Here is a 24,704-nt window from a genome sequence, read left to right as displayed (position 1 = left end):
TTTGACATGATCACATTACTGCCAAAACATCTGTACAAAAATACCAGTCAAAGTGAATCACAGCAACGTCATCAGCAGGTGTAACGCTGAACTGATGCGGTGAAGCTACTAGTAGCAGGAGCGGAGCTGCGCCAAGAAGCTACAAACACTGAATAGAAGGAGAAGAAGAGCTGCCATCGATACCGTTGCAGCCAAGCATGATTTAATGTTACACAATACAGTTTTACCAAGTTGCTCAAAGTCTAAACTGGCATTGTTGTGCATTTAAGGTGTAAAGTTTACCTTCGACCAAATGCGCCCCAGAGGAATCCCAGCGCCCCCCTTTTGTAAAAATGTCCGCCAGCGCCCCCTGCCGTCCTCTGAACGCCCCCCGGGGGGCGGTACCGCCCACCTTGAGAACCGCTAATCTAAGTGAAGGTTTCTGAATAGTGCACAAAAAAGTTCAAAGCTATTACAATCTAAGGTTTGCAACTACGATGCTACGATGAAGTGTGTAATGTCAAATGATTAGCATTTGACATTACACACTTGAGGTCAGAGAAAGTGGAAAAAAAAAAAAACCGTTGGAAAATCCTACAGTACTCTTAATGTTCTAAGGTGCTGATCACATTCCAATAAGTAAGATATCAGATTAAATGTTTTACAGAGTTGGTAGTATGGGCATGCAGCTGGTCCTAACTCTGCAGAAAATGGCATTCTTCTGAATCTGCATACAAGCATCCAGTCAGTAGATAGCAGGAATCTAGTAACGGCAGTGCCTCCTGCTGCATACTCACACCATGTGTTGACGAGCATAGTCTTAAGAAGTGTACATGGCTCTTATTGCAAAAGGTCGAGGCTTTTAGTCAAAAATTGTAACTCATACAGCGCTGAATAACTATTTGAGGAAACATGAAGTCATCCTATATTAAAATTGCAACTAACCTGGCGATGAAACAAGGTTTAATTTTCATAGAAAACTTACGTATTTAAAAGCTATCCGTATAAAGACCCTAACATCTGTGATTTAAAGCTGAAAACTTTTTTTTTTTTTGTTTGTTGGAGATGATACCAGAATTCTATATGTAGGGGTTAATTTTAAGCAAAAAGAGAAAAACAGTTGAATCATTAAGTATATAATCTCTTGCCTTAGCACATTGACTTGAATTGTGGTGCAATAAGTCAAAGCTGAAGCTCATTTTTTATTTTATTTAACATTACGTACAGACATCAATTTCTCCCTTTTCATTATTTTTTTTTATCAAAAATGTTTGCTCCTAATGTTTAGCCAGCAGTTGCTTTATATTCTTGAATTCACAGCATAGTGCCTATAGTTAGAAGAGCCAATGCCAAGTTTCTTACATGAAAGCATGCCTTTGTGTCTACCTGAAGTTCTGTCTTTGCTTTCAGAAATCTTATTCCCGGCAAGGTCCTGTTTTTTTTTTTTTTTGTTCTACTCGTGTATGATCACCAGCTGCTGTCAAACGGACTGACTGAGTGGACCATCTGACAAGCAGAAGCTTGTTAATTCATTGTTTGGATGGAAAGACATGCTTTGGTGTTTAGTTTCTGGGAAAACATGACAAAACATCTAATATGCTGCTGAAAAAGTGCCCGTCTCCACAATCCCCGTGTTGCTTTTATTATCAGCGTGGCCATTAGCTGCTGCTTTAAACGTGATATTCACAAAGCTTTTTATTTTTTTCTTGGTAAAATAAAAATAGCTTCTTTTTTTTTTTGCTAAATATATGGAAGGGGGTTTTTTTCCCCCCTGCTTGTGTTAGTCTTCTGTTGCTACATGATTGGTCTGACAGTTTGCCTTTATCCTCTTGCATGTCTACTTTCAGAGAACCAGTGTCCCACTTCAAGGATGACAGCATCTATGTCGTCTCTCTTCCTCAAGTGGACAGAGGCAGTCACGAAATGTTTGTGAGCCATGTAATGACGGGTCACGGCCAAGTGAGGGCGCTGTGCAGGGAGGATATGTTGATGTACAGGGAGTACGTGAAGAACAGATACATGTGAAAGCCAAATATCTGGAACTGGATAATGATACAGACAAAAATGTTTCTGTTTTTTTTTTTTTTTTGCTCGTGACGCTGGTAAGTTGTATGCATTTCTCCTGACGATGTACAGAAGACCTTACGCAGCTGAATTTTGACTTAAAAAATAATAATAAAATAAAAAAAGCCTTTTGTATATTGTCTGTTTTATAAGTTTTCAACTGTTTTATTTGTGCAAACCTGCATTTCAAGGCTACGATGGTGGTTTTAATATGATTTTCACATTATTTTAACTTTGATATATATATATATATATATATATATATATATATATATATATACATATAAATAATAGTTGCAGAATAAAAAGCAAATATAAGTTGCGCGAATTTATGTAAATAATTTTAATCTTATGTTATGCAACACAGTGCAAGGAGCTGGCATTGAACTGTTTATAAAAAAAACATATTATTTGGAGTCAGTTTGTCATTTCTGACTAATCGTTTGTCTCTTTTTAAATGTTTTATTTTGCATATATTTATCATTCCAAAAACATGTCTGCTTATTTTTGTAAATATGAAGCGTTTCTGTAAACATGAACCATTAAACTTCCATAGTTTACAAAGTGGTACACATTTTTTTCCATTTTCATTATGTTGTGTTGAACATATGAGATGTGTCTTATTAAATTAAACACCTATTTATCCAACCTACACAAAGGACTCCATTGTGAAAGTGTTGTTTTCGAGGTGCGCATGCATAACAACATTAATGCACAAAAAACTGACCTTGAACAGTCTTATGCATGCACAAATGTGCACTTGGCTATTTTGACGAATACTGTTGAAAACCATCATGTAACATTATATATAAAATCAATATTATTTTAATTCGGCAGGCTCTTCTCTTGAGATTGTCCAAATGCAACAGTAATATTAATTCCAATAGCTATGTAGATCAGAGATATCACACTCATTTTCATTTTTTGTCCCATCAAGATCATGAATGTCCTCAAAGGGTCGGTTGTGACGGGATGTGATAAAACTGCCTTTTTAAACTGTTAAAACATGTTTAAATAGCTGTCTTGGCATTCAGTGAGTACATGATAAAGTTGAATAGTTTTGAATATATTTTCCCATTGATGCAACTTAAACTGATATTTAAGAACACAACTGTTGGGTTTTATTTTATTTCTATTCATGTAAAGAACTTAGCATTGCTTTTCTGAAAATGCGCAACACAAATAAAATTGCCCTTAATTCCTCTTATGTAGTTGGATTTCATGTATGTTTATGCCTTCTTACCCAATGAAGCTTTATATTAGTGGTATTATAACTAGTTTCAATAAAAACATTTTTACTGTGGCTTGATGCATTATTCAGCTAACAACTGAAGCTTCCATATTGTATTTCTGATGCCTTTCATTAAGTGTGCAATCTGGCCTCTCTTATTCGCTACCCATCCATAAATCTAATATTTTACCTTTCATGCAGCGTTTTTAAGTGTTAATTTCCCCCTACTATTAGATCCTTTTTCCCGCTTTCACGTCCTTGCTGCCTTACACTTTGTGTTCCCTCTCCTGTCACACTCTCTCCTCGGCTCTCGGCTTTCAAGCGCAGGTGTCAGAAAATGTGAAATGTTCTCCGTTATAAATGCTCAGTCGTCATTCAGACTGACCACCGGCCACAGCATTAGTGCCACGTGAGAGTCGGGGAGGAGGAGTAGGGAAGAGCATGGTATGCATATGATGCGACGAATGAAGAGGTTTCTTTTTAAACGTGAATGAATATTTATATTTTTTTGAAACTCCGCAGGGACATTTAATTGCAGCGAGCAAAGATTGCATTGCTGATGTCAGGAGTCCAGTAATGACATGTGACAAGAGCCTCTTGGTGGACCCAGAAGGCTTCTTCTCCTGCCTCGGTTGAGATGCTTCAATGATTTTTGGGTTGCGTCACGGCCGCGGGGTTCTCATGGTTTCTTTGTCGACCGCAGAGTAGTGAGGTGATGGTGCTAGCGACACCTCGGGTGTGACGGCATAACTCACACCATGCTCTCTACCTTAATAGATAAGACTACATAGGGTAGAGATTTCTTACTCCTTTATTTAAGCTCTTCTTTGGAGGCTGAAATACAGGGAGACACTGAATCCCTTCAACATGTAGCTTGTAAACCAATAGAGAAGTGTGAGTTGCAATTATCGGTTACGTTTTCTGTAATTCTGCCAAACACTGCCTAAAAGGCCTTTAGTGGGACAGTACTCCTGTGAAATGGCTCCTATCAACTCTGATTAGCTGAATGTCTTTTATTTCAAAGTTTTAACTCTTGTCAGATTACATTTTCATCGAGCTGCTCCATTCCCAAAAACGGTCTTCTGCTTGGACAGCTGCACTTAAATGCCTCATATCTGATAAAAATGCAGTGAAATTTAAAAGAGACCGGTTTTAATGTGAACATATTTTTCTCTCTCTCTCGTTTTATGACCGAATAGTAAGAGCCTGCCCAAGAACCTGTGGAGAAGCTTGGTGAAAATAGACCCTTGATTACTCAGGATAAGCCACAGTTAAAGTTAGAGGCGGTATTGTGATTATACATGGCTGCATGAATTTCTGTTTGTGTACAGGTTGAACTGTTGAGGTTTGAAATAGAACAGTTGCGTAACCTACTGCATCGCCTCATTATTATAGGTTTGTTTTTAAACACCGTATGGGTCACAAAGTGTTTCTTTGGATGAAGAAAAGTCCTTGAGATTACTGTTTCTCTGATGAAAACGTGAATGCTTTTTGTTTTTTGTTATCCTAAAACCAATATGAAAATAAAGGCAGAGTTTCAGTCTTAACACAAACCTCTATGTGTGTTTATATGATCGACTTTTACACAGCAGCACATAACAGTGAAGTAAAAGAAACAAAAGGTAATGTTTAAGTGTTGCCCCAGAATCTCTGTGGGGTTTTTGATGTGGACTTTGAATGGGCCACTCCCAGATGTTTGTGATCTGTTGTTGTCTCACTTTTAGTTGTCTTCGGCAACTAAAAGAGGGGCTCTCTGGCGGCCATTCATGCAAGAACTGTCACTTTCTACCGCTTGTGCTTAAAAACATAAACATTATTTGCTTATTGCTAATATCTGCACTAATCTTGCTGGTTAAATGATGGAAATCCTGTAGAATTTGGGTCATGATAGCTTTTACTGTATTCTCACTACTGAACAGTGGCTCTGGAGCTTTTATCTAATTACGTGACAGCTAGTGATGGAGCCATCCAATTTGTATGATTGATGTGTTGCAAAAAGAGTACAACTTTCCTTGGGTGAGCACAGCAGCTTTTTAGGTAGGAAGTAGGTCAATTTTATGAGTGAAATTGAAGCGTTATTTCTCTGCTGTGTCTCTATTTAGTCACTAAGGACAGAGTTTTGTTTTTGCTGTCACCACCAAGCCCATTTCTGCATCCACCTGTCCATGCAATTTTTTTTTTTTTTACACTAAATCTGTTCACCCACTACTTAAGCGTAAACTTAGCACCTGCACTCTGGGTTGTCTCTTTATTAAAATTTTCTGAGGGAGCAGGCTCTTGTTATTGACCTTTTCACCGCCTATTAGAGACATGCTCGGATTCTGCTTTTGTTAAATATCACTAGAAGGGCATTCCTGTATTGAGGGGTGAGTCACTGCCTTGTGTTTACATAGACAGGTGTTTGCCCCCTTGTGCTGCTCTGCTGTTTGCTTCCCAAAAATGGGACTGTTTTGACGGAGCGGCGGCTTTTCATGAAATAGTCCTGTTTTTCTGTTCCTAATGGCAGATGTCTCATTACGCTGAGGCCTCTCTCAGAGCACATTGGTGTGGGTGAATAAATGCAAACAGCTACGGATTTATTTTTGTTTTTTTGAGCTCATTACGGGAAGGCTCCTCTAAAATAGAGCAGAGGTTGAATATTTGGATTTAGCAGTGGAGTACTTTGGTTTTGGTGGCATTTTAGCCCATTTAGCTCTCTAGCAAGGCAAATAAAAATGTTTTTTTTTTTTTTTTTTTAATCCTGTTTGGAGTTTAGAGTCTTTGATATAAAATATTACACGCTTCATGTGACTACTCAGCTCATGAATAAAGATTTCTGCAGCCCTCAAGCTTGACAGAGGCTGACCAAACCACTGTTACCAGGAAACCAAAGTTAGTTTACATATTGCTTTACTGCTGCTTTGGCTCTCTTTCCATCCTCTCTATTTGAATTCAGCATTCACCAGCAGCTCAAACGCATCACTGATTAGCTTGAAGTAATACACTGTTTTCACACAATAAAAGCAAGAGCATGTAACTGATTCAATTTATGCTATACTCTATTAATACATTATTTCTGCTATATATAATTCACGTCTAAACTCTATGCTGCCACATGAGGTAGGCGTTTCGAACGCACCACTCTCCCACGCAGACAAAGAGCTGAAAAGTTTATTTCACAATACATATGGATGCACTCAGTGGCCACTTTATTAGGTACACCTTGCTGCTAGTTAGCCATAGTTACAGTTCTTCATAGGATATATTCAGCAAGATGTTGCTGCAGGTTTATTGGTTTAATTTCCATGTTGCACTTTCCTGAAGTAGAATATGTACTCCAACTAATAAAATCGTTTTCTTTTTCAAAATGTATAATTAAAGTTCGTTACATTCTAAAGGAAAAAAAATACACAGGTTTGTCATCAAGTTAAAAATTTGCATGGACTTTTGTTTTTTAAGTATTCCCTACTTGACTATTACAGAGATGATATTTTGAGACCAATACGTGACTGAAGTTAAATCGAAGTTAAACATACAAGATGTGTGAATAACCGCGATAACGCTGAGCAAATTTTATTTTAAGATTTTAGAATACTGTACTTTATTCATATGTTTGCTCAAAAACAGTAGGTAATATAAACAGTTTGAGCTTTTCCTTGCTTTCTGGATTCCTTATTCTTAATAGTAGAGAAAAAGAGTAAGAGTGTATTGTTATTTTATAATTTAAAAAACATGACGTGCAGATGGATCTCTGTTGCTTCAAACAGGATGGGCTCTTCATAATCTCCAACAGATTTTAACAGAAAGCAACATTTTAAGTGTTTGCTTCAAATCAGATATCCATCTGTCTTTTCTAGAACCTGTCTGGAGTTTTCTTATGACTCTGTTTGTTGGATTAATCCAAGGGGAAGAACAGGGAGCCATGTACTGTTTCTATCTCTCTCTCTTTCTCTCTCTCTGTCTCCCTCCCCCTCTCTCTCTCTCGTTCGTCGTTTCCACGGTTTGAAGCGCTCCTTGCATGACTCTGTCTCTCCCCTCTATACCGCTCCTCATCCTCCTCCGCCTCCTCACACTCACATCTCTCCATCGAGATGAACAGCAGCCAATGCTTCACAGCGCTCCTGCCCTGGGTGTGTGTCCCATGCCTGGGAAGCACAACAAGATCAAGGGCTTCACCTGAGAGGGACCCAAGCGCCTTCGTTCTCCGCCTCTTTACGATTTGAACCTCGATTTGAACGACAATTCCACTTCTCACTGCTTTGTCAGAAAGGTAGGTTGTCTAAGCCTTTTATGAAGTACCACAGACTGAAAAATAGAATCCTTCTGTCATCTTTTATATTATTGTTTTGTCTTCAGGTAGTATCAGAGTAAGAATTGTGGGAGTTGAATCTTTTTTACAAACATGATGTAGAGAAATCCAAGCAGAACACGTGACATGATGGGTTTTTTTTTTCTGAAATTGAAAAGATTATTATTATTTATTTTATTTTTTTTTTAACTGTCAGAATAACAGAGTGGGGTGGCTATTAAAAACATTTAGGAATATTTTTCACAAGCTTTAATCTTTAAGCTAAGAAGCACCCTAACTTTTTGAGACTGATCTTTCAGGACCGGGGACAGTTCCTCTGCTGGCGCACCAGCACTATGAAAAGATATGCCAAGTTTCAAGTTACTGTTCAACCTACTTTTTTATACATATATATGAAGAATCTACAAAAAACATTTTAGGATTATTTTCCTTTGAATTTGAAAGGTTTGACTATATAATCTACTAGAAAAGAATGAATTTAGATGATAGGCATCTACATGTCTTTTAGAGAGAGAAATCTCAAGTAGCTGTTTTATTTATCTCTAAAGAAAGCATTTTGGAGTGATTTCAATCATGCCTTTAAATATACAGAACAACATAAAAGTAAACTTTATGGGGAAATTTCACATTGCTCTCCTCTAACAGACGGTCTATAGTCCATGTTCCTATTATATTATCACTTTGGGAATTGCTTAGTTCAATATTTGCTTGTTCTCTACATATGCTGCTGGATGATTGATTGTGTTCTTTGTTAAATTCAGTTTAGTACTCAGCTTGAAGCACTTTATGGCTCGATATGAGGGATTGCTGCAAAGTTACTGACTGACTAAATGCAATGAGCTGTGTTGCTTAGACAACCTTTTTTATTTTTTTTTTGCCAATTACCAGTTACTTTATCAACAGAGTTTTTACTTTGTAGCATTAAAACCAGAATTAAATCGGAGTCTATGTCACATAATTTCAATCTTTCTATGCGATTTAAATTTTTTGGGACTAAATTGATAAGATGTTGGATCTGTTGATCTTCAAAAGGGCATTGGAATTATATTTTGTTGTAAATTAACAGTCATTGTGTTGAAGCGCCTTTTGAAGCCATTGCAACCCTTTCACAAAATCTTTCATTTTGAGCTCCCCATATTCTACCAACTAAAGGTAACTTCGTGATAAAATGACAGCTTCATTAAAAACAACCTTGCTCTTACTCTTTGGCAGTGTGGAGCTATGAACGAGTCCCTGGTTGTGAATGACTCCTCTGCAGCTGGAGAACCCGTCCCATGGATGGAGGCTGAGTCTTTGGAGCAACACAATGGCAGCTTAGAACTGTCCGCCGCTCCCTTAGAGTTCCCTGTCAACCCGTGGGACATCATGCTCTGCATGTCAGGCACCGTCATTGCCTGCGAGAACGCTATCGTGGTAGCGATCATCTTCTACACTCCCACCCTGAGGACTCCCATGTTTGTGCTGATCGGGAGCCTGGCCACAGCAGACCTGCTGGCCGGCATGGGATTAATCCTCAATTTTGTGTTCCAGTACGTCATCTCCTCTGAGACCATCAGCCTCATCACGGTGGGCTTTCTGGTAGCGTCTTTCACGGCATCCATCAGCAGCCTCCTAGCCATCACCGTGGACCGTTACTTTTCCCTCTACAATGCCCTGACGTACTTCTCAGACAAGACGCTGCAGTGCGTGCATCTGATGCTAATCGTGACCTGGGGGGTGTCTCTGCTGCTGGGTCTGCTGCCAGTGCTGGGCTGGAACTGCCTGCACGAGCCAGCCTCCTGCAGCATTGTCCGCCCTTTGACCCGGAGCAACCTCATGCTCCTTGCCACATCCTTCTTCGCCATCTTTGTGCTCATGCTGACCCTTTACTTTAAGATTTGCAAGATCGTGTGCCGACACGCACACCAGATCGCCCTGCAGCAGCACTTTTTCGCCACGTCCCATTATGTTGCCACCAAAAAGGGGGTGTCCACTTTAGCCATCATCTTGGGGACCTTTGGTGCCAGCTGGCTGCCGTTTGCCATCTACTGCCTTGTAGGTGAGAGGGAGTATCCATCAGTGTACACCTATGCTACGCTGCTGCCCGCCACTTATAACTCTATGATAAACCCCATCATCTACGCCTACAGAAACTCTGAGATCCAACGCTCTATTTACATGCTTCTGTGTGGCTGCTTTCAGGCCAACGGCTCTTATCGCTCTAGGTCACCAAGTGAGGTCTGAAAAAGGTGCTTCTGATGTGTTTGGAGGAATGTGTGTGTGTGTGTGTGTGTGTGTGTGCGTATGTGTGTGTTAGAAGAGACAGAGCAAAAAGACAAACCAGACAATTGGCTTACTGCCGACAGTGAATGCTTTTCAGTCACAAATAGGGCGTGGATACCGTACCTGCACTTTAATATGTCTCGAAACAAGTTCAGAAAAGTTAGAAATGCTGTGAACAAGAGTTCTTGTTATTAAAAAAGGACACCAAATCTGTGAATGTATTTAACTGAGGGGAAAAAAAAGAAAAAAAAAAAGAGGAAAATATTTTTGCACTTCATTGAGTGTTTTGTTTTTTAATACCAAAGCAGTATTGTTTGACTTTGGATGTGTTTAAATGTTTTGAACCCGTGTGCATCCTGTGCCATTTTTTTCTATTTTGTATTGTATTGTCAACAAAGTCCGTTTTGTATCAAACAAATAAAGGAATAAAGTCCTGACTTCTCGCCATCCCGCGTCTTCACTGTTGCATGTTTCTTTGCTTCCTGTGACTTGTTTTTGTCTTTTTCTGCCAGGTGGGTCTGTTTGGATAGACTAATAGCCCACTGTGAAAGCAAGTCCTGGAAAATAGCTTAAATTGACAGCCAGTCACATTCAAGTCGTGTTTGCTCAGTGTGCTTGTGTGTGAACACGAGTGTTTGAGGCAGAATAACCCAGACAAATATAAGAGCTGGAAATGTGCTCTTTGATAGAATCTGCAGACATTTGCGTTACCATCTAATCAAGTGGGTAAAACATATCTAAATTAAGTCAAACTAGGCAATACATTTAGTACTCAGTTGAATATATGAGGCACAATCCACTCAACATGTCTGCACATCACATAATCATTGAGAGAGTTATATATTTTTTTAACTCTTCTCATCTCTTTAGCATGTCCAGCTATGACTCAGGGCCAAGGCGGCAGCAGGCACGTGGATGTGTGTGTGACAAAGCATGGCCAGGAATGATAATAAGCCTTTTGCCTTTTCTAAGTAGACTCTGCAGCCACAAACACGGCGGTTTATCTGGCACGCTGTTTAAACAGGTAGCAGAGAGGCATCAGCGTGCCAAAGGGAGTCGAAATCGGCGCTTACTAGCAGGAGAGCTGAAATTTATTCCTCATAAATGTTTTTTACACCTGCTTTTATCAAACTGTTTCTAACACAGTTCAGGTCCCAGTAACCCTGAAGCTGAACAGTGAGAAATAGGTAAACTCTACTTGAAATGCTTGAATTCAATAAAGTCGTGTTTGGCAACAAGATTGAACAAGTATGTGGGAGGATTTGATGAATTTTCTTCTTTTTAAAAAACAAACAAACAAAAAAAAAACAGCAGCAGCAGTCTTAGTTGCGCTCAGTAAACACAGCAACTCATTTGATAGAATTTTTTTTTTTTATCTCCAATCTGTTTTATTTGCTGCTTCAGGGTGCAGCAACTGGCAACTGATCTCTTCATTTTTTTTCTACCACAGATTATATTGTTTTGTCTCTATGGTATACTTAAAGTGACTTGTTAAAGTATTAAGGCTCCTTGAATTTTCACACGATTTTATATGACATACAAACACAAGCTATTGTGTGGTGGAAGGATAACAATACATGGTTTCAAACTATCTTTACAAGTAAATCTAGAGAAGGGCTAATGTGTTTCCAGTCCTTTTACTCTGATACCCTTAAATAAAATCCAGTAAAATCAAACTGCCTTTACATGGGGTTCATTGAAGGCCTCTGACGTTCCTTGTGAACATAATCGAACAACTCAAACTTGCCTTTGTTGTTTTCATTCCTTTCTTTTCTCTTTCCTGTTTAATCTCTGGTGGAAAGTACCATTTTAAATACATTTTTGACAGTAGCTCTCACACAGCATTAATACATATCTCCTTCTCTGTAACAGCCTCCAGTAGCAGAGCTGCTTTCGGTCAGTTCTTGGCAGAACGTTAAGTGGGAGAAAGGTGAGGGACACTGAAGGCCAATAATAGACCACAGACTCAGGCCTGGCCACTCAGAGAGGCGGTCATGTTTACTCACTCAGTGATTTTTTTTTTTACCTCAACAGATGTCTCTTTTGATCCTCCACTGAATCAGGTAAAAACTAGCTCCTTTACAATGCTTTAAAAGTAACCAGTTGCACCGGCTATAGTATGGTTCAGGTCATTTTCAGAAAAAGGTTGATTTAATCAGTTTTTATCCTTTGTCATACATTACGATTGAAATCTACAATAAAAGAAAAACAGTTCAAAGTAGTTCTACCTGATGCAGTTATAAGACATCTGTACTAATAATTCAATCAGGGTAAAACCAGAACTGGTCCAATTTATTGACAATATTTTAATTGTCCTTTTTGGTACATAACTTTTTAAAAGAAAATGTTTCATGTTCTTTAATGAGTGATTTCCACCAAAAGGTCATTTGACCCAATAGTAGTCTTACTCAGTTTAATGTGTTTTTTTTCCCCCCTCCATTAGTCCCAGTTGAAATCCAACATGGCCGCTGCATGAAACATGACCTTGTCTTATTTTCTTCTGCTCCAGATGATTTTTTGCAACCAGAGCAGCCTTTCAGCATTTTTTACTGCAAGACCTCTTAATATTTTCTCAGATCCAACGATACAGAAAAATAGCCACATTTTTTATTGGTATATAGAGGTCATAAATCAGGTACTACCTGAACATAGCATCCATTAGACGAAACAGAAGCTGGTAGCTGTGTTTGAATTATGTAATGCTGGATTGACTGAGACCTGAGTGACTCTTTGGGCAATCACTAAAGTACACAGTCAAATGATTCCCTCATTAATAATATAATTACAGGGCCGTAGCAAATGCTCTCCATAGAAACATTACTATTACTGACTTCATCATTAGTTTGATGGAAAATGCTTAGGTGTTATGGATTATGTAATCCCTTAAACAGGTGCTTTAACTCCCTTACTGGTTTTCCTTTTCCTATTCATATGGGCATGATCTCCCAGGTAAGTCATAGAAACAAGTGATAAGGGATAACACAGCTGGAAAAGAAATGTTTGCTCCGATCTCTAATCTCTTTGTTCACAAACAACTTTCTGAGAAAGACGAAAAACATTAGAGTGACTCTCCAACTCATATGTACATCTTGGATTTTACAATAATCAAGGCACATGCACGAACGTAAACAACATCAGAGGACATGTTAACAATTGCAAAAAAAATGTATTGATTTAACTCTAAGTGGGGATATAAAAACCACTTATCTTTGCAGAACGGCTTTAACTCAGCTTACTTTCACGTAGAGCCTTTTTACACAAGGGCCAGATTGGCTAGGGTCTTTTTTATAATCCTTCCAGCTAACTTTGATTAATACTAAAAGTTATCAGATGACCTGAAGCATTTAAATCTGAGAAGAAACAGCAACTTTTTAACAGCAATGGATTTTGGGTCTATCATAATCACAATTTTTAAGTTTCGTCTTTAGCAAAAGCCACACTGAAAACCACTGAACATAACGATCTGACTGAATGATCACCGTATAAAGAAAAAGATATTGATAAATTCATCCTAAACAACTTTTGAAGACACTGAAGTGAAACTTGCACACTACAAAAGAGGAAGCAACTCTTTTATATGTCTTAGAATAACCGTTTTGAAATATTACAGCAACTCCTTGAAGCATTTGGTTTCAAGAATCCCCTAAACAGGATGACAAGTCACCATAAAGGGACTCTGAAAACAGATTCAGGGTCCCCAAAATGAGTAATACCCACACTCACCGGTTTACAAATCCTAAAAGCTTTTATTGAAAAACAGATTTTATGCTTCTCTCAGAGGCATGTCTCTGATTGCCAGTAGATGCTGTTTGTGTTGCCGTGTGTGTCGGTGTGTAGGCACAAATTGGCAGGAGGACTGAGTGGCTTGAGTGTGCTTGTTAGCAGCCTGGCACCTGCAAAGATTTGTCATTACTGAATTAGCAGACTGAAGGTAGGTGTGTATGTGCCGCCTGAATCCAGTCGGCGATGTGTGTGTGGCGTGCAAGAAAGGCGTGTAAAGATCAGAGTATGTCTGAGAAAAAGAGAGAGAGCGAAAGCAGCAGCCATAAACTGTTCCCTTCAGCCTCTACTTTCTCAGAAAAACACTTTGTGATGTAGTAAGTGAGACTAAGAGAAATTTTTCAAGCTACACTGAGCTTAATAAGTATTATGGGCACTCAGCATCATGCTGTTTAACCACTGTACTCTCTGCTCCTAACTATGTTTGTCTTAGAGGTTCAGCTGCAAGTAAAGGGGCAGAAGGTCTTTCCTAAATAGATACTTCTAGTAGGGAGAAGTGTGCTCTATGTAGGCTAAGTTTGGACGAAGTGTAATGATAGTTGAGTTGACTGACTCAAAAGAACATAATTAACAACATGATTAACAGCATAATTATTGTTTTTTTTTTTTTGGTATACAGGAACTAATTTTTGTTTAAAAAGTGAAAAATAAGTTTCATTACAACATATTTTTACTGCAATAAAAAAAGAAATCTCCAAGAAGAAGAATATGTGAAAAAAAGGAAAAGAAAGAAATCCATATTGTGTCAATAGGTGGCGCTGGTGTCAAATGTAGCAATAAAAAGAAATAAAATAAAAATTAGTGTAGGGTCAAACAATAAGCCCTCCCACAAACTGCAGACTGCAGCTTGAGGCTTCTCTGTATTTTAGTCAGTGTTTTAACATTTAATCCTAATAAATGTTGTTGGTAAACTATTATATTTAACATTCCAAGCATGTGGGAAAGTATTTCTGGGTGCAGAAAAAAGAATTGTGCTATTGTTTTGTCACATCAAGCAAACACAAAATCAATACAGGGTTGACTTGAAGAGGGGTTTTGATATCTTTTAAAGATCCTAAGAACTTACAACCCGATATTTACCAAGTTTTTGGAAAGCTCTGGAAATGCTATTGGGTGAACATGTAACATCCATGGACAGCAGGAAAAAAAAAAGTTGGAACAGGCAGGAGACTGAAGCTTCAATTCTGTCTTCAGTTAGTTAGGTTGTTTTTTTTTTTAATTGCTATTTTTTCAGTATTTTATATAATTGGAAGAGCTTTTCGTCTCATAACTAATTATATTTATTTTTCTCATTTGGACGCAGTTTTTATCCTTTTCACAATTTTTTTTTTGGAAGACAATCCTAGCTCCCTGATTGCTGCGACTGTACGATTGTGGTCATCGTTTCCAGCTGTGTCCCGTCAGCCACTATGTATAATTTGCCTGTGCACCCGGCTTGTTTACCCAGCCTCTGTTCGCCTTGTCTGTGTCAGCCGTAGATAATCACCTGTTTGCTCGTCATCAGTGATGTTTGATGTTCTTTGGATTTGTGTCTATATAGAATTTTGGGCTAATTGAACCTTGCCTCACATGGCCTTTTGTTCTTCACATTCATTGAAGTTTCTGTACGTACCTGCAGTGGCTATGTTTGCATTTGGGTACTCTTAGTCCTTGCCTGCTCAAAATACATAAAAAAAAAATTGTAAGAAAAAAAGAAAGAAAGAAAGAAAGAAAGAAAAGAAAAAATTCAGAGGAATACTGAACTCCATCTCAAGTTAGTTATCACTGCCTCGTCCTCACTCATTTCAGAATTGTTTTAATACACTTTTTGTAGTGTTTAATAAAATGCTATTGGACTGGTTCATTGCACTTTGTTCTCAGGCTCATTGTGATTGGAATAGAAGGAACTTGAGCAAGCCGTTGTCACAAAAATAATAAAAAAAAAAGATGGCAAACTGGAAGAAGTAGGGGGCTTATCCCTCCTTAAGTAAAGATGGATTTAAAGAGCTAGGGAAAGGAAGCGGTATTTTTCCCAAGATGGTGCAGATGTAAAAGGAAGAGGAAAGGGATACAGAATGAGTTCTAAATTTCAGAATAAAAGTCAAGTCAAAGGTAGTGGATAATCACATTTACAATCTGTTGAAACCAAACTAAAGTCAAAGTACAATTTAATGTTGTTTCTAAAAGCAAAAAAAAAAAAACACCAACAAAAAAAGCGAAAAAGCGAATATGCCTTTTGTAAAGCAAGAGGACAGGACAGGAGAAATGCAAGCTAGTCAACTTGAGCAGCACCGATTCACATGCAGTGTACTTTATTCTACATAACATCCATGAAGCGCTCCCAATCTGGACAGCTTCATTAAGATTCAAGACTTCCTCTCTGACTCATCATGTCTATGCTCCTGCTGTTGTTGCAAGCTTCAATTCTGCATGCTTGCCATCCACCTATCCAAAGGTTTTGCGATAAAGATGTTCTTACAACTGTAAGAAATGCCAAGAAGCATGACCAGGAAGGGATGGGAGTGCTCATACTCCAAACTTGAACCATGTTCTTCAGTAAAGATCTATAAATATTTATGCATGACTTGTCGGGCAGAACATCTTCAAATGCCATGATGTTTTCCATCTGTTGGGAGAGCAGCATCTGAGCCGGTGAGTCAAAAAATATGAATAAAAATTAGAGATGTCTGGCTGTGTTCTGCTTGGTGCCGATGCTGACTATGGAAAGGAGAATGTTGTAAAAACCTGCTGAACAACATGACATTATGACATCTTCATTTATACTTCACCAAGAGCTGAAAATGATCTTTACAAACGTATTTATCTAATGGGGAATCATACATTAAATGTTATGACCTTAATTACCCCTACAACTGATCAACTTAGACATTTGGATTTAAAATGGTGTTCATTCAACCAAGAAATTTGTTACCGTTGAGACCGAAACGTCACAAAGAATAAGAAAATATAAGTAAAAAGTGTTTAAAAAAAAGAATCAATTTTCACCAAAAACAAGTGCTTAAATGTTGATTTGTGTAAAATATCTTCTCTTCTGTAGCCTTCTCAGTAGTCAGTCGGAATAAAATATTGCAAGAGCAATCAACCCACTTCTTGTAATTGCTTAGAAAGTATGTTGCACGTTTCTACTGCTATTTTTTTAACAACTTGTTTTTAGCGCTGGGGGTTAAGTCTTTGAGTTCGAAGCCCATCTTAATACAATTTCCAGTCAGGATAAAAATACTGGTAAATTTGAAAGACTACTTAAAACTGTCATTGATTTTGGTAAACTGTTTAGATGTCAATTTCCTTCAAAATTCAAGCTTCAAATGAGGAAATGTGCGTTTAACAACAGTACAGGATTTATTTTCTGAGGACAGTGTGAGTAAGTAACTTGTGTGCTTTTATAAGATCATTGACCTCCAAACACGTCTTTGCACTGAGATCTTCATTCTGATTATTACCTGCTGTGTATTAGCTGTAGTTCTCAGACATGCAAAAGAAAATCAAAACACTTAATCATCTGCGCAAAGCACAGAACTTTAGAAACTCTGTTTCCCAGACAAGTGTCGAACTGACCAAAACAGTTATTCTGTCAAATGAAGCAAACCTGAAGTACTGAATGAAATATCTGCAATAATTTAATATGTGAGAAAGGACAACTTGACCTACAGGAAAGTAAGGTTAAAGAGACAGAGCGAGAGCAGGTGCTCTCGTTCACTCACACCTCACTCCCAACATGATTACCTGTCATCAGTTTACTTCGTCACATCCTCCTTTGAATCTTTAGAGGACAGTGTAGAAAAGTGTGTCCTTCATAATCTGGCAGTTGTGCTCCTCCAAATCATTTCTATGACAAATCAACCGGGTGCTTCACCACGACTTACACCCGTCACCCCGATATCCTCCTCAATTTACTAAACCCTGCTATCATCCGACTTCAAGGAGAAATTGCTGGGAGATTGTTCCCCTCCCCTAACTGTAGCGATGGTGACTAATGCAGAAATTAAGCATGGAGGGGCATATTCAGCCACAAGCAGCGTGACACTCTCATGAATACGACTTGCACCCAGCGCACAAAGACTTAAATGCTAACGATTATCTGCTATTCCAGCTGCTGATTCGAGAGAAATTAGTTTCAAATGTTTGTGCATGTCTCTCTGGGTGAGTATTCAAAGTGAGTTCTTTACTGATAATCTGCAAGCCTCGGGCTTTACAGTGCCTTCCAAAACTAGTCACATGTCCACAAACGTCAGTGAATTTCTGAAGCTCTTACAAGTTGAAGAAAAATGACAGTTTAACATTTTTTGGTGCCAATAAAAATCTGAAAATGATATCAAAGATTTGTATTCAGTGTCCCTGGGTCAGCAGTGTGGAGAACTCCTTGCTTCAAGTCTCTTCCTGCTTTGCATGATTAGAGATTTTCTTTTAGAACGGCAATGAATTCCCTTTAATTGATATTTATACAAATATAAAAATTCCAAGTTGTTTTATTTGAAAAAGCTCATATAACATTTGTGGCTAGAATGTCGCTTTAGATTGTAAAGGTTGAAGACCCCTGTTTCATTTGTGTAGCTTTATGAAAGCAGTACAATGCATTTTACTACTCTGTGAAACTTATGAAACTTACTGGAAATATTGTATTTACTCATTTGACTACTTTCTGCCTTTACATATTGAATATTTAGTGCAGAGATTAGACTTCCAATTTGCAGGGAAATCTTAAACATCTTTCTGTACTAGAAAAAGACAAATTCAAAGAGAGAAAAACTATGTAAAATAGTATTTATTAAGTCCTATCCCTTATCGAACTTCATTGGCCTCGGTCAATAAATCGTGAGCTTCTCAAGTGAAAACGGAGACATGACGTAGTTTAACTGTATTGAAAAGTATTACGGTTGGTTTGTGTAAAATATGTTTGTTTGTTTTTTTTAAAAAAAAGCAGTCTCTTGCCCAACATCGAAGTGATTATTCAAATTAATTCAGGGATGGTGACGACGATGATAATCTTTTAAATCCCACAGAAGGATTGCATAATGGGTTTGTTGATATTTGTTTTCTCTGGGAATAAGAGAGCGAGCAGGCAGAGGCGTGACAAAGTCTGCGTCGGTGCTGACAGAGTGTAGGAGGGAGGGCGCACAAATGTTTCCCCAACACAATGAAAGATCTCCCACCGGAACAAATTGAAAATTCACTCTGATCAAAAATTCAGATTTTCTATATTTTACATTAATTTTTATTTCGTATTTTTTCTCAACAGAAACTCCATGAAAAATACTATCACGCATTAGCCAGCCCTATCATTTTTTTTTTTTTTGCATCATGGAACAAGATTTATATTCCTTAAATTTACAGTAGATTGAGACGTTTCAACTCAATTTATTGTGCTTTTTATTTTACTCATCTAATATAATCATAATAAAATAGGATTTAATGTTTATTTTCAGAAATCTGTTCTACAACAGCCTAAGACTTACAGAAAGTCCCCAAGCTTCTTTCTTTTGTAAAAAGAAAATGCATATACTTTTATATATGAGAAATACATATATATCCAAACTATCTTTTCAGATAGCTGCTAAACAAAATAGCAACCTTGAATGTAATAATTTGGTGTGCATGCATATTTAAAAGGGGGAAAAGTCACGTTGACACTCAATGACTGACTTATAAATACGGTAAAGCAGTTTAAAAAGTACAGTCTTGCTCATTTATGAGACGTCTTTGCTGAGATAAAATGTTAAATTAGATCAATATATTAACAATTTCTTAATAAACATGCTATTTTAAAAAGTTTTTAGCCTCTATAAATATGTCATTACTGAAACAACTTGATCAGAAAGTAGTACACAGGATGTCATGCAAAAACTGACAACTGACTTCCACAACCGGATAAATCTGAATTTATTTACAAAAATGAATAAAATCCATTGTTGTATATTTGAAGTAAACATAACATTTTTCTGTATGTTTGTCAGTTCTTAGTTATGTTTCATTAAATGCACACAGGAAGTGATAAAAAGTCAAGCGCATTAACTGATAGGTGTATTTTTTTTACACACAGGCATGGAAGGCAATCATGCATTCACTGTAATTAAGAACTGGCTAAGATAAGGCAAACTTTACATTCAGTGTGCTAATTAGGCTGCCAATGTGTAGCAAGGGTTTTCTAAACAAACACAACAACAAACAAGCTAAGGAATATGTTCATTCATTTCACAGGCAAATCTACCCAACAAGCTTTATTATCACTGTTGGTCCACAGGATTCAAAAATGGCACAGAATCAAGAAAGTTCAGTAAATTTTGGCAACTTTAGGGCAGCATCAGAGAAACTTTACATGACTATGACGCCACCTGGAGGCAGAACTGAGGCATTTCAATCAACTCTTCGGCTCGTTTAAAAAAAAAAAAAGTTTCAGTCCTTACGTTTTTTTTTGTTTTGTTTTTTTTTTGTGGTACGTGCTCAGATAATTATCCTGTTACAAGGCTGAGCTGAGCTTGTTAAGAGCAGCAGCTTCCTCTGAGGTTCTCTGTGGCATCATGTGTCATCTTCATTGTAGAAAAAGACATAGTAGAAGAGAGCACTGATCGTAAGCAGGGCCACTGACAGCACCATGTTCCTTCGGTTCTCTCCTCTCAACATCGCAAGCTCTTTATCTAAGGGGAAGAAAAACTTAAAATGAATTAACATGTAATGTTTGGCAACTAGCAGTACTCTAATGTAACTCTGACTGGTTAGTGTTATTGTTTTATTTTTTGCACAGCATGCAGTAAAAACTCTAACAATAAAATTTAAAAAATAATCCTATAAGGCTTTTCAGAAAAAATAGCTATTAGCATGTCATTTTCTTAATTTGCCATTTTGTTAGTAAACGTAAGCCATAACTCAACATTTAAGTGTTAATTAAAACGTTGTTGGCTATAGGTGAGCACTGCTGCAAGAATACAAAAGAAAACATTAGCTGGCTCTAATGTAAAGAATGTGAAAAATTGAATCTAGGATCTTGAAAAGCTAGCGTCGATTGTTAACAATGATCAAATATCCAAATCATACATTAACATAGTTCAGCAATCAAGTGGAGTGTGTCACCAGGAACAATCATTTCAGATGCATCAGCTCACCTAGCTTTTGCACCCTCTCATTTATTATTGCCATTTCCTTTTCCAGTTCTTGTCTGTGGAAAAAAGTGGAACGGGGAAATGATATGCATCAACTGCTAATACAAAATAAACAACCAAATAAATAAATAATACACAAACGTACATCCCCAAAGACAGTGTGTCCTGCAAACATATTCATACCTCAAAATGTAATGTTTCAATTATCGACTGTGTGTTCTATGATTTGTGTGTTTTTAATGACGTAAAGCACTTTGAGTTGCCTTGTTGCTGAAATGTGCTCTACAAATAAACATGATTTTGTAACATTACACTAATACATTAATATTTCTTATCAGGATTTTATGTGATTGACAAACACTAAGTTGTGCGTCATGATGAAACGGAGCTGAAGAGATGCGTGGTCTGGACAGTCTTTCCTATGAAAATCCCCTCAGTTAGCCTCGTGTGTGAATGGTGCTATTTACATAAACTTGTTTTGCACACCCCACCTCAAGTCCCACAGCATGATGCTGTCACTGCAGTTGTAGTGTTTAATGTATTCAGTTTGACTGTAGTGTTATTTTTCCACCACACGGCACTTTGCTTACTCACCAAAAAAAAAAAAAAATTCCATGTCATATATCCAACATGGAAAGAAAGACAAAACATTTAACATATAAATTCTTTGCAATAGCTTCTCAATGGAATGTTAACACATAGATAGATAGATAGATAGATAGATAGATAGATAGATAGATAGATAGATAGATAGATAGATAGATAGATTTATGAACGTCTCACTGCATTTTTCTGCGTATTTAGAGTTGATACCTCCACCTTCTCCACCCTCACCTCTCCTGCTCGGACAGCCTCGCCTTCCTGCTTTTAAACTCCGCCCTCTCCAGGTTGTCCTGGCAACGCTCCCGTCTTTCCTCCAGCCGGTCAATCTTTACACATATAGAGACATTAAACGAGGTTACTGTGCACTCAACATAACAACTTTTACGAAATTAGAAGGAGAACAAGCAGAACAGTGAATGAATGAATGATAAACACCGTTTGGCATAAAAAAAAAAGAAAGCGACTGACGCATAAGTACCGAAAACAAAGCTTGGAAAGTTTTACCTCGGAAGCGATGCTGACATTTTCTCGTTTCTTGTCTTTCATTTTAGCCATTCTGTGGCTAAAGCGACAAAAGGCAAAGTGCAGGTAGTTGGAAATCTGACTGGGCGGAAGTGTTTTCTTCTTCGCAATGTTTACCTTCCCGCTGTGACAAAAAGCTCTGCTGCCCTCACTTGGCAAAAACTCTCATTACTACAGAACCACCACCTGAATCACTTGATCTTTTTTTTTTTTTTTTAAAGAAAGATCTATGTCAATTATACGGTGGCAACCTAATTATTTTTACATCACATATGTTGTAATATTATAGTTGAGAGGATACGTTATTAGCAGAAGAGGAAAGAGGCCAGCTCAGCATCAGCTCTGCGTTTTTATTGTTTCATTCGGTCAGAAAAATGTCGCTTTTCATGAACATGGAGCAAATAGTTACAAATCAAGTACAGTAAATCTATTGGAACACAACCTGAGGGCAAGTAATTAATGATGATGTTGGAAAAACAAATAAAGTGAACGTACATACAGTTTACCAATAAAAATATTATTTTAAAACTGAATTCCCCATGCTGTCCACCAGGAGGCGATGCCAAACTGCTGGTGTTGCTGTGCGTTTCTCAGACACAGAGTTTCTGTGCTTTTGGCACCAGAGCCCACCAGGTCCACAAGGAGAGACCCCAACGGAGAACTATTACTCAAAAAGTTAAATGATGTGTTAGAGGAGTAATTACCTCTGAAAATAGTTTTCATGTTATCCACTCAGGATAAATTGGATTAAGCGGTTTGCAAAAAATAAAATAAAATAAATAAATATTCATTAGAAATTAAATTGTCACATACAATCCAGCAACCTTTTCAAAACAAGTAATGCGGCGTTAATGAGTGATCATATTGTTTTTTTAATATTTAAAAATGTTTCTCATGTGACTAAACTCTGAGAAATGAAACTTGAGAAATATTGGGTGATAGTTTTTGACTTCTTCTTTACTTAACTTTTTATTAAATCACCTTAACAAACAACATTATCAATAGTAGATCCATAAATCCACTTACCTAATGTGATATCAAGTTCAAAAAGGAAACCCAAACGTCGCTCTATCTGGTAAAAGCCTCCAACTCCTCTTGGGTGATCTTGAGACGCTCTCAGGCCAGAGGGAATATATTTAAAGGGGTTTTTCAAACAGCGCTTACTTATTTCAGTGGCAATTTAAAAAAAATTATAACTATATAGATTCACAACACTCAGAGTGATATATTTCAAGCATGTGTTTCTTTTAATTTGATGACTGATGCTTCTTGGGACCGTGTGAAGCTTTTAGGGAGGATTTGATGAGTCAGGTGATCTGCTGGTTATGCCCAATCAAGACCTTTACCAGAAACTTTCAAAGGATTTCATTTCTGTTGACTAACATTAAGCATATATTGATTGAATTCTCTAGCTGGAATTTTAGCACCTTCCCACACTGCCAAAAGTATTTATACCCACTTTAATGAAAATTGGATTGCTATGCTTGCTTAGCCTGCAAACTGCTCTGATCTAAATCTCATAATGAATATGAGGTCATATCTGGAGGAAAATTAGACACAACAGACTCAACACTGAAGACAAGCTGATGGACAATAAAACTTTGACGACCCCCTCAGCTAATCTAATAGAGGGAAGATTTACTTCACTTTTCCATGGCCCTGACTAAAGCTAGACTCCTGCCTTTATGGTGCAACAGCTATTTCCAGAAGCCCAAAGACAACTTCCCCATGTGTTTGTGATCACCCTCCAGCAACACAGAATGCTAATGTTAACCAGCGATAATTTGATTTGTCAGTTTCAAGTCTGCTAATTTTAGAAAACATTAATCATTGTATCATGAGTAGAATACCAAACTGCATGTGGTAATCTGATTTTTCTCGCCACCTGTTTTTAGACACACATAGTCTCACCTTTTTTTTAATTGGGCACCATGTCGGCGTTAACAAACTGCAGTGAGATCTTCTCACAATGGATCGATTTTTTTTTTTTTTTTTTTTGAAGCTGACAAGTGCAGATGTGATATGCCGTGCAGTGATGAGTGTTAAAATGTTGAATGATTTCTAAACAGCGAGCTGGGGAAAAGATAAAAATTATAATAGCAGAAGTCGCAGGATAGCTGAAAACATTGGAAGCATTTTGTGTTTAGATAAGGGGAGAGAAAAACACCTAAAGTAGATGTGAAAAGATGAACAGAATGAGAATCACAAGATATTGCAATACAGTAGCAGCTACAAACCCAAAACTCACCCATGTGCGCAGTCAAAGCAGAGGAATGCTTTTGAAGTTTAGAATGGTGGCACTAAAGACTGGATAGGACGAAATTAGTCAGCATGTCTGTGGAGATCCTCATTCGTCCAGATCGTGATCGTTTTCCAGAAGGTTTATAGTCTTGCCACATGCGAATTAGAAACTCACAAACTATTTTGAAACTTAAACTGTGGAGAAAACTTGCATTCCTTTAGACTAATTGGGGACTGCATACCATTTCATGTTACAAATGATATCTTTATGCAGTCAATGTTTTTTTTTTTTTGTGAAGTATGAAATTATCCAACCCTAAACAGACTTTTGAAGCCTTACAAGATGAAGGTCATTGTATGGAGTTAGATTTGTTTCACAATTATTCAATCAAAAAAAAAAATCATGTCAAACAAAAAAAGTAGTACTCAATCAAAAAAAAATCATGTCAAAGCAAAAATCACTAAGTTTTTTTTTTTTTAAACTTTTTTTTTTGTTTTTGGTTGAGTCTCTTTTTTTTGGTTGGGTCTCTTTTTTTTGTGGTTGAAACTTTTTTTTTTGGTTGAGTCTCTTTTTTTTTGGTTGAAACTTTTTTTTTGGTTGAGTCTCTTTTTTTTTGGTTGAAACTTTTTTTTTTTGGTT

At 37.5% G+C, this 24,704-nt stretch overlaps 3 protein-coding genes across 3 annotated transcripts in view; 2 read left to right on the top strand and 1 right to left on the bottom strand.

Annotated features, from left to right (window-relative positions):
• fig4a (FIG4 phosphoinositide 5-phosphatase a) overlaps window positions 1-2,171 on the top strand; it is a 61,988-nt gene extending 59,817 nt beyond the window's left edge. Inside the window, exon 23 of the mRNA XM_015036791.1 lies at window positions 1,827-2,171. Coding sequence (XP_014892277.1) covers window positions 1,827-2,004 — 178 coding nt within the window. The 3' untranslated portion in view covers window positions 2,005-2,171. The remainder of the gene's footprint in view (window positions 1-1,826) is intronic.
• Window positions 2,172-7,234: 5,063 nt separating this feature from the next.
• Window positions 7,235-10,259, top strand: gpr6 (G protein-coupled receptor 6). Its single transcript, XM_015036792.1, has 2 exons — window positions 7,235-7,523; window positions 8,775-10,259. The coding sequence occupies exon 2, from the start codon at window positions 8,784-8,786 to the stop codon at window positions 9,783-9,785; it is 1,002 nt and encodes a 333-aa protein (XP_014892278.1). The 5' UTR covers window positions 7,235-7,523; window positions 8,775-8,783; the 3' UTR covers window positions 9,786-10,259.
• A 9,366-nt stretch (window positions 10,260-19,625) lies between these two features.
• Window positions 19,626-21,962, bottom strand: ccdc167 (coiled-coil domain containing 167). Its single transcript, XM_015036793.1, has 4 exons — window positions 21,806-21,962; window positions 21,533-21,627; window positions 20,702-20,754; window positions 19,626-20,236 (listed from the first exon to the last, which is right to left on the bottom strand). The coding sequence occupies exons 1-4, from the start codon at window positions 21,854-21,856 to the stop codon at window positions 20,118-20,120; spliced, it is 318 nt and encodes a 105-aa protein (XP_014892279.1). The 5' UTR covers window positions 21,857-21,962; the 3' UTR covers window positions 19,626-20,117.
• Window positions 21,963-24,704: the final 2,742 nt, after the last annotated feature.

Source organism: Poecilia latipinna, unplaced genomic scaffold (assembly GCF_001443285.1).
Source record: "Poecilia latipinna isolate Pla-1442-1.1 unplaced genomic scaffold, P_latipinna-1.0 Scaffold381, whole genome shotgun sequence".
Lineage (NCBI taxonomy): Eukaryota > Metazoa > Chordata > Actinopteri > Cyprinodontiformes > Poeciliidae > Poecilia > Poecilia latipinna.
Note: the sequence above shows the minus strand (reverse complement) of the source record. Positions and strands in the feature narration are given on the sequence as shown.